This window comes from Homalodisca vitripennis, chromosome 4, assembly GCF_021130785.1.
Source record: "Homalodisca vitripennis isolate AUS2020 chromosome 4, UT_GWSS_2.1, whole genome shotgun sequence".
NCBI classification, from domain to species: Eukaryota; Metazoa; Arthropoda; class Insecta; order Hemiptera; family Cicadellidae; genus Homalodisca; species Homalodisca vitripennis.
In genome coordinates, this window is record NC_060210.1 from 119,821,140 (window position 1) to 119,836,652 (window position 15,513).

A 15,513-nucleotide genomic window follows, 5' to 3' on the forward strand; every position below is an offset into this window, starting at 1 on the left:
ACTGTAATAACTTTTCACTCATACTTAAATATGTATATTTTTTCAACGTTATAAAAAGGCAAAAACTCAACTATGGCACTTGAAATAACTTCTATCGGAATTAGATTATAAGGGCAAGTGATAGACGCTTTTTTGACCTAAGTAGGGAGAAAATATATTTGTATATTTTCTTGATCATGGTAACAAGTTAAACTCAACTGTGGCACCAAAATATTAGGAAGTGAATTTAATCAGTCAAAATAGCCACTTTTAGACTATTAACTTGTCATTCCTACGTATGTATACATTTTTGTTTTTTTTGGGGACAACAATGTAAACTCAAATTATGGCACTGGAGATATTGTAGACCAAAAGTAAATTACACGGGTCGAAAGTAGATGCATTTTGGTCGTATTTTGTGTCTGTTGGTGTCTTTTCTTGATACTAACAAGACAAACTCAACTAATGACATTGCATTGGAAATACTTTAGACTGAAAGTGAATTTTGATAGCTTTTTAGAAAAAGTAAGTTCCCAAGACCTTTATATGTATATAAATTTCACAGAGGAACCAGATCAGGCAAACTAAGCTGTGGCATCAGAAATGTAATTGATTCGAATCAGAAATGAATGAATGTCCTTAACGCGAAAACCTGAAATAAATACCATCGAACATTTTATTTAACTTTTTAACTTCTTAAGCAAGAACGGATAAATAATAATTGTTGGATACGTGTTTACTTTTATTAAAAATTGTACAGGGCTTCGAGTCATACGAGTATTACATCATAAATGTTTTCAAGCTGAGTCCTTCAATTTTGGGAGAAACCGTGGATAACTGCTAGTAATACATAACTGCCCCCGAGGAAAACCACGTGGTTCTGACTGTTTGTAATACACACTCCTTAGGACTTTGTCTAGAAATAGAACAGTGGTACTGACTTTTTTTAAACATATGAAACCATACTATATTAGTAAAATTGTTTGGTCAATTATTTTTTCGGTGTTCACACTATTCAATTCAAACATTTTATAAACATTAATGAAGTTTTTGCAAGATTGCGGAATTTTATGCAATCAACATTAAAATTAACATTCGATAAATATTGCTTTCCGTACTTAATTGAACGAAGTTAAAGATTACACATTAAAGAGAATTATTGATATGTTTATATTAATAATAGATTGAGATAAAATACGTGTTATATAATAAAATAAACAACATTATTTCACGTATATCAAATGTATAGATTCCATATTTTAATAACTGTAGAAGGTAACTTTTAGCCACCAGTTTAGAAACAATCTTCGTATTCGTTAATTAAATTAAACACTCAGCTGTTCGTGTGGTATTACAACTGATAACATGAAAAGAGCTTTACTTAAGAGCTTAATGTTTTATTTTCTGCACTTAACAATTCATCGCATTATACCACGAACCACAAGAGAAGAAATAATATTATTCGTGACCGTGTCCACTTAATATTAATGAGTAATTATGGAATTTGTGTGGCTCTGATAGGATTACTTTAGAAACGAAGGATCGCAAATCCCTTTGATTCGTTCCCCACAGCAAGTTGTGTATCACTTAATTACGTCAAACCCTATTGGATCAGGTTTCCGAATAAATCCAATAAATGTTAATGAACAAAAACTAATCCAGCGAGACAGAAGGGAATCTGCTCAGGCTCTGACGTATTTCCTCTACTCGGTTAGTGATAACAGCGTCATCAGTGATATGGGAATTGTTCACTATCTTGTACTTCACTGTAACACGTGTCAAGTAAGAGTATAATGGGCCACAGATGTTGTCACTCGTCTTATCTTATGTCGTCTTGAGTAGAGAAAAATCGAGATTGTGAATCACTCGATTTGTACACAAGGTTTAAAGCATAAACGAATTTCTAAAAATCACATTTCCTGTCCACAGGTGAGACAAAATGGAAGTAGAACAAAGACTAAAGATCCTCTTGTAAAACAAAATTTACAGTTTTGTTTTTAAATTTTGTTCCACAAGGAGGCTAGAATGTATTCGAAGAGGGTTTGTCGATAAACGAGGAATGATAGGTTATGTAAATAAACCGATTCAACGAACTATAAAAAGGCCCGACAAATCGTTGAGTTTAGCTCCAGTTCACCTTCCTCTTACGTGCAGCATCTGAAATCTGATGCATCAGATGATGAAATCGCTTTAGCATCAGAGATACCTAGTCTACAAAATGTAGTGCAATCTAGACGAAGAGGCATTCTTTTGATCTCAACAGGTGCATTACGATGTTGACTGACACGATCCAAAAGCACGGAGGAGCAAACGAATCTTCTACACATAACGCAGCTATGGTGGGTAGGGTCTGATCTGAAATCTGATGCTGTCACAGACTTGCAACAGATCTAAATCCTAAATCTGGAGTCATGTTCTTCTGAAGAGATCCAAAGAAGGTCGGCGACTAAAAACGAACTCAGCATTCGCATTAAATAAACCCTTCCCACCAAAGCTGTGTTATGTGTAGATGGACTTAATTTTCATCCTCAATTCAATAGAGTTTCTTAGAACAAGAGGAACATATGTACCAAGTTTCAACTGATAAGGACATTTCTATCAAGAGTTATCGGACAGATGGACGGACGGACATCGACACTGTATAAGAAAATCCTGTCGAGTCCTTAATAAAGAGCGGAAGAGAATTATGCATTAGGATAGCTTTGACTATTTGAGTAATTTGTACATCTTACTCAGAGCATCTCGGATCATGGAACAGCTTGACTGCATCACGTGGTAGCTGTTAATTCGGATAGAGCAATGAAGAACAGAGAGAGCTGTTAAACTATCTAATGGGGACATCCCGTTTTTGTTCTAAATTTGTAGAAGGGGCAGAGCAGTATCTTCTATTGTGTAGTGTGTGTATTCTATTGTGATCTACACACGAAAACCAAAATTTCAATTTTATTAAATCAGCATTTTAATTAATTATTATTTTACTGTATTATGCTTTGTAATATATTAATCCATTCCAATGGAAAATCACTTTCCACTGATAAGGACACAGTTGGAGTGGATTTTAATTATAGTACTTCATATCACTTTTAGTTCAAATTAAACCTCACAAGGAGAACATTTTCATTTTCCCGTGTTGGTAGATTGGCATCACTGTTGACCAATACACGAGTATCATACGCTTTCCCTGCGTTCTTATATCCTGTAATTAACAACATTGGAGTATACAAGTGGTTTTGAAAAAGACTCTTTGTAAACTTTTCATTCTGAGTAAATTAAAACCAAGGTGCCCTCTCTCCCAAAAATTAGTACTGGATACGAATCAGTCCTTTTATTTACACGGTAAAAAACGTGAAACAACGTAAAAGTCAGAAAATTGTGTTTTTGCTTAGTTACATTTTAAGTGACGTTTGTATTAAGTTTATAGTATTACCAAATAATGACTACGGCTGGGACTCTTCACCAAAGCCAGATTTGTGTTATTTGTGGTTTTATCCTAATGTGATTAGTATGACTATATAAAATATATACTTCATAACAAAACATTTTACAAAACAACGTGGAAGTGCCGATGCCGAGCGGTCTAAGACGTTGGACTTTGAGTCTGAGTTAGAGATAGCGCAGGTTCAAATCCTGTCTGTGACCGTTGCACTATTTTCATCAGTACCATCGACCTTGTACTGTATCGACTCTCCCCCAATTCTGTTTGTAAGATCCTCGCACAGGCCAGTGGCCCATTAGGACGGGCAGAATAAGGCTTAAAAGGGGATCGGCTTCTCCTTAAAAAAGGGTTTAATGAACTAAAATTGTTACAGAGTATTGCTTAGTCTTGAGTTTCATATGTCTCTGAATAACCCAGGAGATGCCAGGCTGCCCCCAACCCTCTGCGCTCGTGAGTGTGGGGGTGCGTGTGTGCGAGGCGACTACCTGGTCCTTCAGCGGCAAACCTTAATTTCTACATATACATGATATTAGTAAGTGATGAAGACGAGGTTATGGACGAATTACGAGGTGCTCATAAATAAATCAAATACATCTTCCACGATGATTTCTCTTCTCGCAGTACAAGTGCAGTACTTGCACATGAACTGATATTATTAAGTGTGGTTTACACTCCAACATGCAGTAGATGAACTGTGAATTTGTAGCTAATGTATAGGGAAATGACATGCGCGGCTGCTATCCGGCGTATAACACTTTAGTAAGCGATAAAACGATAAAGTCGTAGCAGACTGATAACGTTACCACTTCCGCAACTGTCCATTCACAGTTCTTTTGTCAAAGAAGCCGTCTCATTGACGTAAACAGAGCTGTTTTAACAATATGTATATTATGTACTTGTTTTACTATTATTATTTGAAGTTAGGATTCTTGTGAGCCTTCCAGTTTTCTTCTTAATGTCAGCCATATTATTGAAAATATCGGAATTAAAAATAATCTTACGTGCAAACAAGTCATTAATTAACTATTTAACCAGGCGAAGATGTGGAATCAAATGTCAATGTTGAGTTAAGCTACAGTTCACCTTCCTCTTAGTGCAGCGTATGGAATCAGACGATTTCAGACACTTGACTCCTGGAATCTCAAAGAGGAAGAAGCTCAAAATGAACTTATTATATCGTTTCGACATCATTTGTAGACCTGATGAGACAATGAGAATACCTCTTTGCCAAGATTATACAATATTTTATAGTTATGTGTTTCTGATGTCGAAACGATGTAAAGATTTCATTTTGGGGATCTTCGTCGCCGATATTTTGGATCTCTTCAGACGAAAATGACTCAAAATTCCAGGAATCAAGTCTGGACTAGGAGGAAGGTTAGCTGGAGCGAAACTCAACTTTCACATCACATCAGATTTTACAGATTCAGTTGAGAATAAACAAGTACAACGAAGAACCGAAGGGCAGAATACACTGCAAGTCTTTACCACACTGACTAACATTTCGCCCCAAATTTGTGCTATTTGTTTCTTTGCTACTCTTTGAACAAAAATCAATCGTTTTTCTTTAGACCAAGAGAAACCTATGAATCAAAATTTAAGTCTCCGGTACCTTTCTAGGACACACAGACAGACATTGGAGACACGATTTAAGAAAGACTTAAGGTCACGCCGTGCCCTCAACGACAGTGCCGTACAGTGCTCACTCATACAGCTGATATGTTATTATATTCTTAACAAAAAATTATTTAATATAAATAAATATTATTTCAAATTTCTGAAACTTCGAAGAATAAATATCACTATCTTAACACTTTTAATGGAATGAGTGTTTAACAAACACATTGCTTTTCCTTGATTTTGGGTGCCCCAATGCTCTACACCAGCTAAACATATATTTTACGCCTCACCCTGCTTTAATAAAAGAATTATAGTTGCTTAGCAACTTGTACATAACAGTACATCTTATTATTGACGTTTTTGTAAAGTTTGGTTTTGTGGTTAGAGGTGGTGATTTATGGTATAGATATTTTGTGCGAGTATGTCATCAATGTTGTGGTAGAGAATAACACTAAAAGGAATGTTTAGTGTAACACTAGTACTAAATTTCAAAGTGTTAAAACTCGAATAGCTAATATTTTTTATTTTATAACACAGTGTTTAAGCAGAAGTTTTTAAGCATTACAATAAGCGTTATCAAACTTTAACTACTTAGGCATGTTTAGTGAAACAAACAGTACTGAATCTTTACAAAAAATCTGTAACAATACTTAAATAATAAAGTTTCAAAACTCGAATAGCTAATATTTTGTACTTTATAACACAGAGTTTTAAGTAGAAGTTAGCAGTAGTAAAATAAGCGTAATCAACCTTTAACTACTTATTAGCATGTTTTATTTCGTATTACTTACTATCTATAAGTAGACCTATTTAAATTTAAAATACGATTTTAACGTTTTATTACAAATATTACTCACATAGTAATTTAATAGATATGTTTTCTTCTATGATTAAACATAGATCTCAACCTTTAAAAATCGTTCATCTGTTTTTTAATAAAATTTTTTGCTCTGAACATTTGAGTTCTTTCCCCAATTACTAGAGTAAGAATTGTTTTTAGAAAATTCACTTTAAACTTGTCATTGTGCATGGTTTTTACACCCATTCCACGCAACATTTTACTTACGAGACAATCTGGCAACGTTGCATCTGTGAAGCTAACCACACGATTGGCATTGCGACACAATACAACGTTGCCATTTTCCATAAATTGCATAGACATGATCGGCAGCTGCAGCTCGATGCTAAGTTAGGATGTAGGTCTGCCTCGGCAAACATATTGGACTATTATCTATCGCAAACCTAAATAAGCAATGCTTGTCAAACAGTTCTAAGAAATGTTGTGAAACTGTTGTTTGTTTCTTGAAATGCGTCAGTTAGCTGGTATGAGCAAATATTGTTAGTTTACAACGAGATATCCGGTATGAATGGTGATAATTTTGCTGTTTATAGTTACAGAGAAATGGCGACGCCAGAGACGAAGAGAAGTGGCGGCGTGAGAGGAGAGTACGACGGTGACTGGTGTAGTGATGGAGTATGACGGATAAGTATCACTTGGAGTTGCCAGGGAGGGGAGTACGGTAGTGTCTGGAAGGAAGGAGATGTCTTGGCGACTGTTGAAGTTGTGGGTGAGAGGAGAGTACGACGGTGCCTGGTGTTGTGATGGAGTATGACGGATAAGTATCACTTGGAGTTACCAGGGAGGGGAGTGTGATAGTGTCTGGAAGGGAGGAGATGTCTTGGTGACTGTTGAGGTGGTGGGTGAGAGGGGAGTACGACGGTGACTGGTGTTGTGATGGAGTATGAGGGATAAGTATCACTTGTAGTTGCCAGGGAGGGGAGTATGATAGTGTCTGGAGGGGGAGGAGATGTCTTGGTGACTGTTGGGGTGGTGGGTGAGAGGAGACTATGGCGGTGACTAGTGTTGTGATGGAGTATGAGGGATAAGTATCACTTGTAGTTGCCAGGGAGGGGAGTATGATAGTGTCTCGAAAGGGAGGAGATGGCGACTGTTGAGGTGGTGGGTGAGAGGGGAGTACGACGGTGACTGGTGTTGTGATGGAGTATGAGGGATAAGTATCACTTGTAGTTGCCAGGGAGGGGAGTATGATAGTGTCTGGAAAGGGAGGAGATGGCGACTGTGAGGTGGTGGGTGAGGGAGGGGAGTCGGCAGCAGACGGACGGAACGCATGTCGATGACCGGTGAGCGGTGACCGGTGTGAGCTGCAGTCGCCTGGCCTTGGGGGAACGGGTTTGGCCGCCTCGCAGCCGCACCGCACTCCGCTAAATGAAATTTACAAATTACCCGCTAAACGAAACAAATAATCCTGGACAGCCTTCATATTTCCATTTTGTCCGCTGCCGACCAGTTGTTGGAAGCCGCGCTCCCGCCTGAGAGTAGCCCATCCCGGTGACCACTGGGTCTCGAGTTCCACTTGACCTCATACAGACAATAGATTTAGAGTAAAAAGATTGGTCTTATTAACTTCATATGTATGTATTGCATAATTTATGACTCCTAGAGCATAAAATGGGTTTTAATTCAGTCCTCCTTAGTATAAGAAATTGTACAAATTTGATAATGATCCAAATTTGCAATAGAGAATTCGAATGTATATTTCTTCTTCGCAGTTATTGTTGGCAGCCCAGATTATCCCAGACCAACTGTTCTTTGCCAGAGAGCACGACTATTTCTTCGATAGGCTTTGCCTCTTCGGCAGCGGAAATAGCTTCCAAAAATTCCTTGTTTGTATGTCCGGTAATAATAATCCAACATCCAACCTACTTCTCTCTATCCACAGATTGCCTGAAAGTACTTTTAGAACAACAAGGCTTTGAGGTTATCAATAAAATTTATAAATAGCTTACCTCAGAGAACTCTTGTTTCTAATAAACAATCTTCCTAGGATCACAGAGAGATCCATAAAGGTAGGAAGCCCATGAAGTCCCCATGTGAGTCTTGTTAATCCTTACCAGTTCCCATCCAATGAGAATGTATTTTGTCTTATTCTGAAAGTGTTGTGGTGAACAGAATCTCTTCTGATTATCTCTACATTATGATTGTCAAATAAATACAATCGTGATTATCTTGACATAAAGTGTTGTGTCAAATGTTGATAGACTTAAACTATAATGACATTCAGATCCCATTTCGTCACTACGTAGCATCTAACAAGTATGTAAGTAAAGTATGGAAGAAAAGAGAGGAAAGAAACTATCGAAGAGAGATATTGATAAAAACTGGAAGTTAGAATCAGTTTTTCAGAAAATGTTATCAGCAAAATCATCTATTACACGCAGTTTTCACTAGTTGTTTCGACTCTGGTGAGTGTAATCTTCAGAGTAAAATAAAATTGCGTAATTTGACACAAGGTATATGATCATTGAATACTAACAATACTAACAGCGGCTGTCTATTATAAGCAAGTATCATAGAGGTTGTAGGTTTATTAAATGAAAAGTTTTCGCGTAATTTTCTCTTCTACTCTCTAATTAAAGTTGTATTCTGTTCTTCGTGAGCCATTACAAGAAACAAGGTATCCCCTTAGACAAGAAACAAGATTAAGAGAGTGATGCCTTCAGTACCATAACAGTACTGAAATACAGTACTGACTCAAAAGACTGGGAGAGACATCCAACTGAATAATTAATGTATCTTGAATTGAATTGCAATGGATGTGATGTATCAACGTAGACTGGTCTTTATGGAACAGAAAGTTTGATTAAGGACCATTCAACACTTTCGTACTTTGGAAACAACAGGAAACTTAGAAGGCTGTTTGTATTACCTAATATATTCCAACAGATGAACTTCTCAATTCAAAACAACACACGCGTGGTAAAACTAGAGCAAATAATTTATTAACACTGAGAAGAACTTAATATAAGATGTTGAACTGTTTCTTATTCAGAACATCAAACGTATCTTCCGAACTTCCATCAAATGTCTTCCTCATAGACGAGTCTAATGAGATACTGGACGACTGAGGGACAGGCCGTTCACCTTTGGCTACTGGCGCTGGCGGATGGTTGCTTTCGTCTGGCGCTTCTGGCCGCTGGACATCCACACAGACATCACAGTGATTATGCCATCGTGAGCAAACACAGTCTGTCGTTTCTTCACTGCTCTCCTAACTAGTTCCTTATCACTTCCGGTTCAATTGTCAGATTCAACAAACTCTCAATGTTGGCATCTTGTACCTACATGAAACTGAACAATGTTCAATAATGTTGGGAAGTTTCTCTCGTAAAGAGTAATAATACAAACTGCAGGCCTATAGTTTGATTTATGAAGACTAGGTAACTAATCTTAGTCAATGCAAAATTATACTTATTGCTTCTTTTGAGAGTACTACTTATTGTGGAATCAACAAATTTATGATATATGTATAGATGGACATGGTGGAATGATGAGACCAAGAATATTGTCTTGGTCAATATCGTGCACGATCATACAATCAATTAATATTCATAGTACTGTATCAGGGGTGCATCGTTAAGGCCAATAACATCGTGTTATGTCGTGCACGATCAGACAAGCAGTCACTAACGATGGATCTCTATCAGAAGTGCAATATTGAGGCCAGTAATATTGCGTTTTTGTTCTGTACATCAGAGAAACCATTCACTATTATGATTTTGCATCAGTGGTGCATTATACCAGATGCCAATAGCATTGTATTATTTGTCGTGCACAATCAGATGATCAATACCTAATGATGGCTCTATGTTAGAGGTAGCTACAATGTTGAGGTCTCTGACATCGAGTTCTCATCGTGCATGATCAAACTCAACATTTTGTGGTCTTAAAGCTTAATATGTTTGAGTTTTATGTGTTAGGTGCTTAGAGCAATTACCACTATGGTTTCCCGAGATAGCTGAATACATTTTCTATTTAGACCATCATTATGGCTTCTTGAGCTCCGGGATCTTTGCAAGGTCTGACGGTTCATGTTCCAATCCCACTTGAGAGATTTGGGATAATAAAAAGGTGCCAGTCATGTGGGCATCAGCCACCTCCTACTACTCCTTTACTACTGCTTTCCTTTCCTGTTACAATCCTTTTACATGTTTCCATTTGTATTAATTATAATGTAAACAAAATAAATATTGGTACTATTAAATAATACGTCTTACTCCAAAAATTAATTTCAAAACAAAATCCAGATTTGGATTCATAAATGAAATTTGGAATTCATAGCTTACTTCCATCAAATCAGCCATTCATAGGTCTCGCTGAAATACACTTTATATAATAGATTCTGAGTATTATTAAAAAGCGTGTTAATACTATTGTACTACTTGGATAGGTTTGGATTAGCAAGTGCTAAAGAATATTTTAGGATTTGCGTTTATACTTATATCGACTACAAGACCTTGAACTGCTGCAGCTTTCACTTCGGGCAACATTCCAGGTTCAAGAATGTTACTCAATTGATTTTCTTTTGTACTTCTGGTCTATTTCTAATAGGAACAATCTCAAGGAATTGTGCAGGTTTGGAAAGCACGTAATCTAAAGTAAATTTTAATCTCTAGTTTTAGAACTTTATTTTAAGAACATTTATATCCCTCGACTGAGTATAACAGTGAAATAACAGTCAACAGATGAAACTACAATTAGTTAACATATTTAATTTAACTGAGATTATGTCCATACTGTTACATTAGAACCAAGAATGACGTAACTAGAATGACAACGTCACTGGACGGTATCGGAATCGACGCTGAGTTGCAATCTATGGCTTCGTGGAATACAATCAGACATCACGATTAGATAACCAATCTTCTCAAATTCAAGGTCTATTGTGGTTCCCCAAAAGAGCAAAATTTGAGTGTAATTTTATTAAGAACCAATGGTAATTCTTCATATTATCTTAATATTTTTGGTACAGACAATATATCTCAAGCTCTTATTTTTACTAATTACTTCGTCTTGGATAGCAACTTATTATTTAAATACGCTATGTAGAAAGCTCTCTCATAGTACTTTTTTAACATTTTTTAATTCCTGTCTCTTGACACCGGTTAGTATGATCCTATTTTGGTTCAGACTTGAGTATTAGTAAGTATATTAAGAAAGTTATAGTTGATATTCAAACTGGGTCAGGATTTATATTGAGTCTCTAACATTGATCCAATTTAGTAATGCAGATCGAATTGTAACTTTTCCAATTTTATTTGAACTGTGCAAATTTCAATCTAAACTCTGATAAAATTTCTTGTCAAATTTTGACCCAAATTTGTTATGGAAGCTCAGAATATAGGAGCCCATCGATGCACCGATCTGCCCTGAAAGCTATCGGAGATCAGTGGAGGGTTTGTGAGATCGTATTGCGCCAGGTGATATATGATGCCCTTCCCTCTCCTCATCCATTAGATGAGTAGGAGACGCTCACGTTGCTGGGCGCCATTGCAAGCCGCAGCAAATTGCAGATCTTCCACGAGCCATGCCACCAGGTCGACCTGTCGCTGCAGGTGACCTTCGACCTGCATCATGCATCCTTTGTCCTGCCATTGGTCCCATTGGTCACCCCGTCTTGTATCTTGTTCTACCTATCCTTCTGCATAGAACTAACAAGAACAGTTTTTCTAAAGGGATAATTGCAAGGATACCTTGGAGTACGCAAAAAAATAAGAAGATAGTAACAGGAATATACTCATGAATGAGGTTCTTGGTAGTTGCGAGCTGAGGTATTGACTCACTTAGTCAAATGTTCCTACCCTTGCTTCTGGAGAAATGACATTTACCACAATGAAATAGGCTCGAAATAGAAGAATTAAAGTACTACGGCTTTGATGTATTTAATTGAAGTTATCTAAAACTGCATTTTCAACATTAGTTCTCATAAAATAAAAATGTAGATGAAATTATTGTATCTTTCATTTATATGGACTAATATACCGTTGGAATTTTACTAGGTTCGTTTTCCAATATGTTGACATATCTTTAAGATATCTTAAATAGACGAGAAAAAGGTCTAAATATGGGAAATATGAGCAACAACTCGTAGCAGAGACGTGTCAACGTCAAATTAAGACACATCATGTGTGGGCGTCTTCTGAAAAAAATACAATCGAGTAAAATTTCAACGTTATTGTGGTTTATATAAATGCAAGATACAATATTGTATACACTTTTGGATCTTGTCACATTTTTGTAACAAATCAAATAGAAACAATTAGATTTTGTAAAAAATGTGTTTTTGAGACAAATGAATCACAAAAAACGATTTCTTTCAATCACGGTGTACTAGTAAAAGTTTCCGACATCCTTGGTGAAGTGATCAGTTCTGGATTCAAACCAGCGCAGCGTTTAGTATAAAGGTACTCAATATTCCGATCACTATTGTAAGAGATGCTTAGGTATACCTAACCCAATATACACCATGAGTTAGTGTTCAAGGAACGACTCTTAAGCCGGGTTTATACCTTACGATTTATCAAATTTTGGCATTTCGTCGCAGACAAGACGTAGCGTGTTGTTACGACTTCTTGAGAGGGTTGGAGGTTGGTTCAGATCAGCAAACATTTCTGGAAGTCGTAGCGACAAATTGATGCATGTTGTGCTTCGTTTCATCGTTCCAACTTACATATCAGTTATACCATGGTTACTCTTTAGTCAACAGTTTGTGTTGTTTTGCTGAATTTATATAAAGTTGTCTTGGTCGGTAATTTTTCAACTATATGCCAGATCTCAGACAATCCTTCCGTGACTTATTAACTGAATTTATCGATCTGTACAAAGGCTTTTAGTGTTTCTGGCAAGAGAACAATGAGGCAATTCGGACAGGACTAAGAGAGGCGTAGTCTACGCAGAATCGGTTACCAAATATAAAGACTTCCTCCATTGTACTTACAGTGTAATACTGCAGTATCTGTAGTCAGAGGTTGGAGAATTAAGATAGAGCTTCGAGACAGGTACGTCCAATTGCGACAACATGTAGCGACTTGTCGTGGCAGACAAGCCGTTCGACAAATCATAAGATGTAAACCCGGCTTCGGAGACCACACGTTTCAGACCTAGTCACAAGGGAATCGAAGATTTGTGGCGATAAAGATTTACACCAATTACCCTGGATGTTGGGGCGAATATGCTCAGCGTCTATGGACTAAATCAATACTGCCATCAAATGTACCGTACGAAATAACCTGACTCTGCATAACTTATTACTTATAGAGAATAACCATATAAAAAGAAACAAACTGCCTGTACTATTTCTTCTGCTTAGGCTGTACTATTCTTTACGTTTCTTTATTTCTTATTGTATTTGTGGTGTGAACTGTTTAAGAGGTTTGAAGTTATTCATGCTGGAATGATTTACTTCTCAAAAATTACTAGTTTTAAAACGTCTGAAAAGTTACACATTCCAGTTCCAGTAAGAGTTATCCAATTCAGACAAAGTCTTACCTAAATGCATTTCACATTATGCTAATCATTTCTTAAACCTCAACGAAGAAATATTGCATTCATTTGATGTCTTTCAAGGTAACTTTTTATAATTATATTAATTTTGTTATTGTCTTGTCAGTAGTACGTATGAGAAATAAAAATATATGTTTTACAATCCATTACCAATTTACCATTATAATGGTACACCATCAGTTGCAATTGTATTGGAAGAATAAAAGAAGTATATTTAGGATGTATTACAGAATGTTCATTTATTTCTATTTCCATAGATTTAGAACCATAGTTCACTCTATGCTTGAAAATATTCAAAAACAGATTTGGAGTATGTGAATCTACCTACGTTAAATATAAACGATATATTTAGTAAGCGCTACACTGAAGTGCAAACTTTTAATAAATAAGTGGAAATGTCCACTTTGACATCCATGAATATTATGATTCTACATTTTGATAAGGTAATTTGAAGACATATTGAGGGTAAATATTTCACATGTTCAAAATGGTTTTATTACCTCTTTTCTTGGCAGTATACAGTAACAATACGGATGGTAGTAATCGCCATGATGATGTACCAAAATGGATAGATACTAAATTACAGGATTAAGGACCCGACATGTTGCCTGTCAGTCTGTGCGACAACTCTTGAGAGATTCTAGAGCCTTAAACCTCGGTACCCAGCTTCTTCTTGGTCCAAAAGAAGTGCTTTTATTGATTTTGACTTTTATTACGTTCTATCGATATTCCGTTGTATCAATGAACTTATTTGTCCAGCAGTGTTTAAACATTGACAAATGTTCTTAATACGAGTAAAAATGTAACTTTCCCTCTCATCTTTTCTTCAACTTATTCAACCGGTTCTATACAGTAAAACTTGTATGATTTTGAAAGTATGAAGCATAATCAAGAGCTAGATGTGTTCAAATAAAAACCTGAGCACAACTCAGGTCCAATTGGTCCAACCCAACCAGTATACTCAGTACATTTTGATGGTGGCTGTTTCTTAGAATCATCTTTTATGACTGGTGATTTCGTTTTTGCAGTCTTCATTGATGAATTGATCATACTGTAGTGTACTCGTCACAGGTATAGATATTTTACAACACATTTGAGTGCAGGCATTCTCTCTGCAAGGCCATTACCAGAAAATGATATTATTGTTACGTTAGAAGAGCTTGTAGTTAGTTGTTTACGTCTTGATGGGAAGAGTAGAGAGATCGCTCAGTAAACGTTATGGCCACTGATTACACACAACCCTCGCTCGTCCAATCAAGGCAATTGGGCTCTGGGTCCGGCAACAGGCCATGGGCCATGTTCAGCTACTATAGCCCAGTAGCTGCAACATAGGTGTATATAGATGTTCCTGAACTCTGGAGGCCACAACAAAATTTTGCTTCCTAGATACTCGATTCTGTAAATGCCTCACTTCAAAATTATAGACGTAAAACGAATCGTTCCATGAACACTTTACCGAGCCGGAGCTAAATTTGATCTGCGTTTTTCTAGTTGCACTTCCAGTGACCAAATTTTTGTCCTTTAACTCTTGTTTTGAATTTGGCGCCTAAAACTATTTTTTTACATATTAACAGAAGTCTGCTTTAAAGTCCACAGCAACCACCAAAATTGATTAGGAAGAAATGATGAAAATTTTTGTTATGGTCAATATCAAATTTTGCACATTTAAGTACTCCCGTATACCAAATGCCAAATGTGTACGAGTGAAAAATATATTTTGGATGGTAAATTTGGGAACCAGTAGGTTCAAAACGAAGGCTTTTGTAAAACATTTGTACGAGAATTTTGTTTTAACACATTTGTTATACCCTTCCAAAAGATTTATCACTGGTTCAGTAATTAAGAAACAACTATAACACTATAATACTGTTTTTTGTATGTTCTTATAAATATGGCAAAATTCCAATCATAAACGAAAATTATAATTGAGATATTTTCTTGGTTTCGTTAAGTTTTAATGCCAAAGCGAATTAGGGCAAACTAAATATTATGGCGTACAAATTTTCATCTTTAAAAATAAGAATTCAATTGTAGCTATTGTTACTTAACAACTTAATTTATAACAACGGAAATCAAACTTTTTGTATCGTATAGTCAAAGAGTAGCAGCATAAGTG

The 15,513-nt window shown here is 36.4% G+C and overlaps 1 protein-coding gene across 1 annotated transcript; it reads right to left on the reverse strand.

The window, feature by feature from the left end:
* Positions 1-6,525: 6,525 nt before the first annotated feature.
* Positions 6,526-11,467, reverse strand: LOC124361170 (DNA-directed RNA polymerase II subunit RPB1-like). Its single transcript, XM_046815210.1, has 3 exons — positions 11,371-11,467; positions 8,979-9,030; positions 6,526-7,258 (listed from the first exon to the last, which is right to left on the reverse strand). Exons 1-3 carry the CDS (start codon positions 11,465-11,467, stop codon positions 6,526-6,528), a joined length of 882 nt encoding a protein of 293 aa, XP_046671166.1.
* Between the last annotated feature and the right edge of the window lie 4,046 nt (positions 11,468-15,513).

What these genes read in the sequence shown, in the direction of transcription:
- LOC124361170 (XM_046815210.1), bottom strand. Translation starts at nt 11,467, where the DNA reads ATGCAGGTCGAAGGTCACCTGCAGCGACAGGTCGACCTGGTGGCATGG. An exon ending in TTGCAATGGCGCCCAGCAAC is followed by an intron (nt 9,031 to 11,370) that starts GTGAGCGTCTCC and finishes GTGGATGTCCAG; the next exon opens with CGGCCAGAAGCGCCAGACGA. An exon ending in GCCAGCGCCAGTAGCCAAAG is followed by an intron (nt 7,259 to 8,978) that starts GTGAACGGCCTG and finishes AATTTCATTTAG; the next exon opens with CGGAGTGCGGTGCGGCTGCG.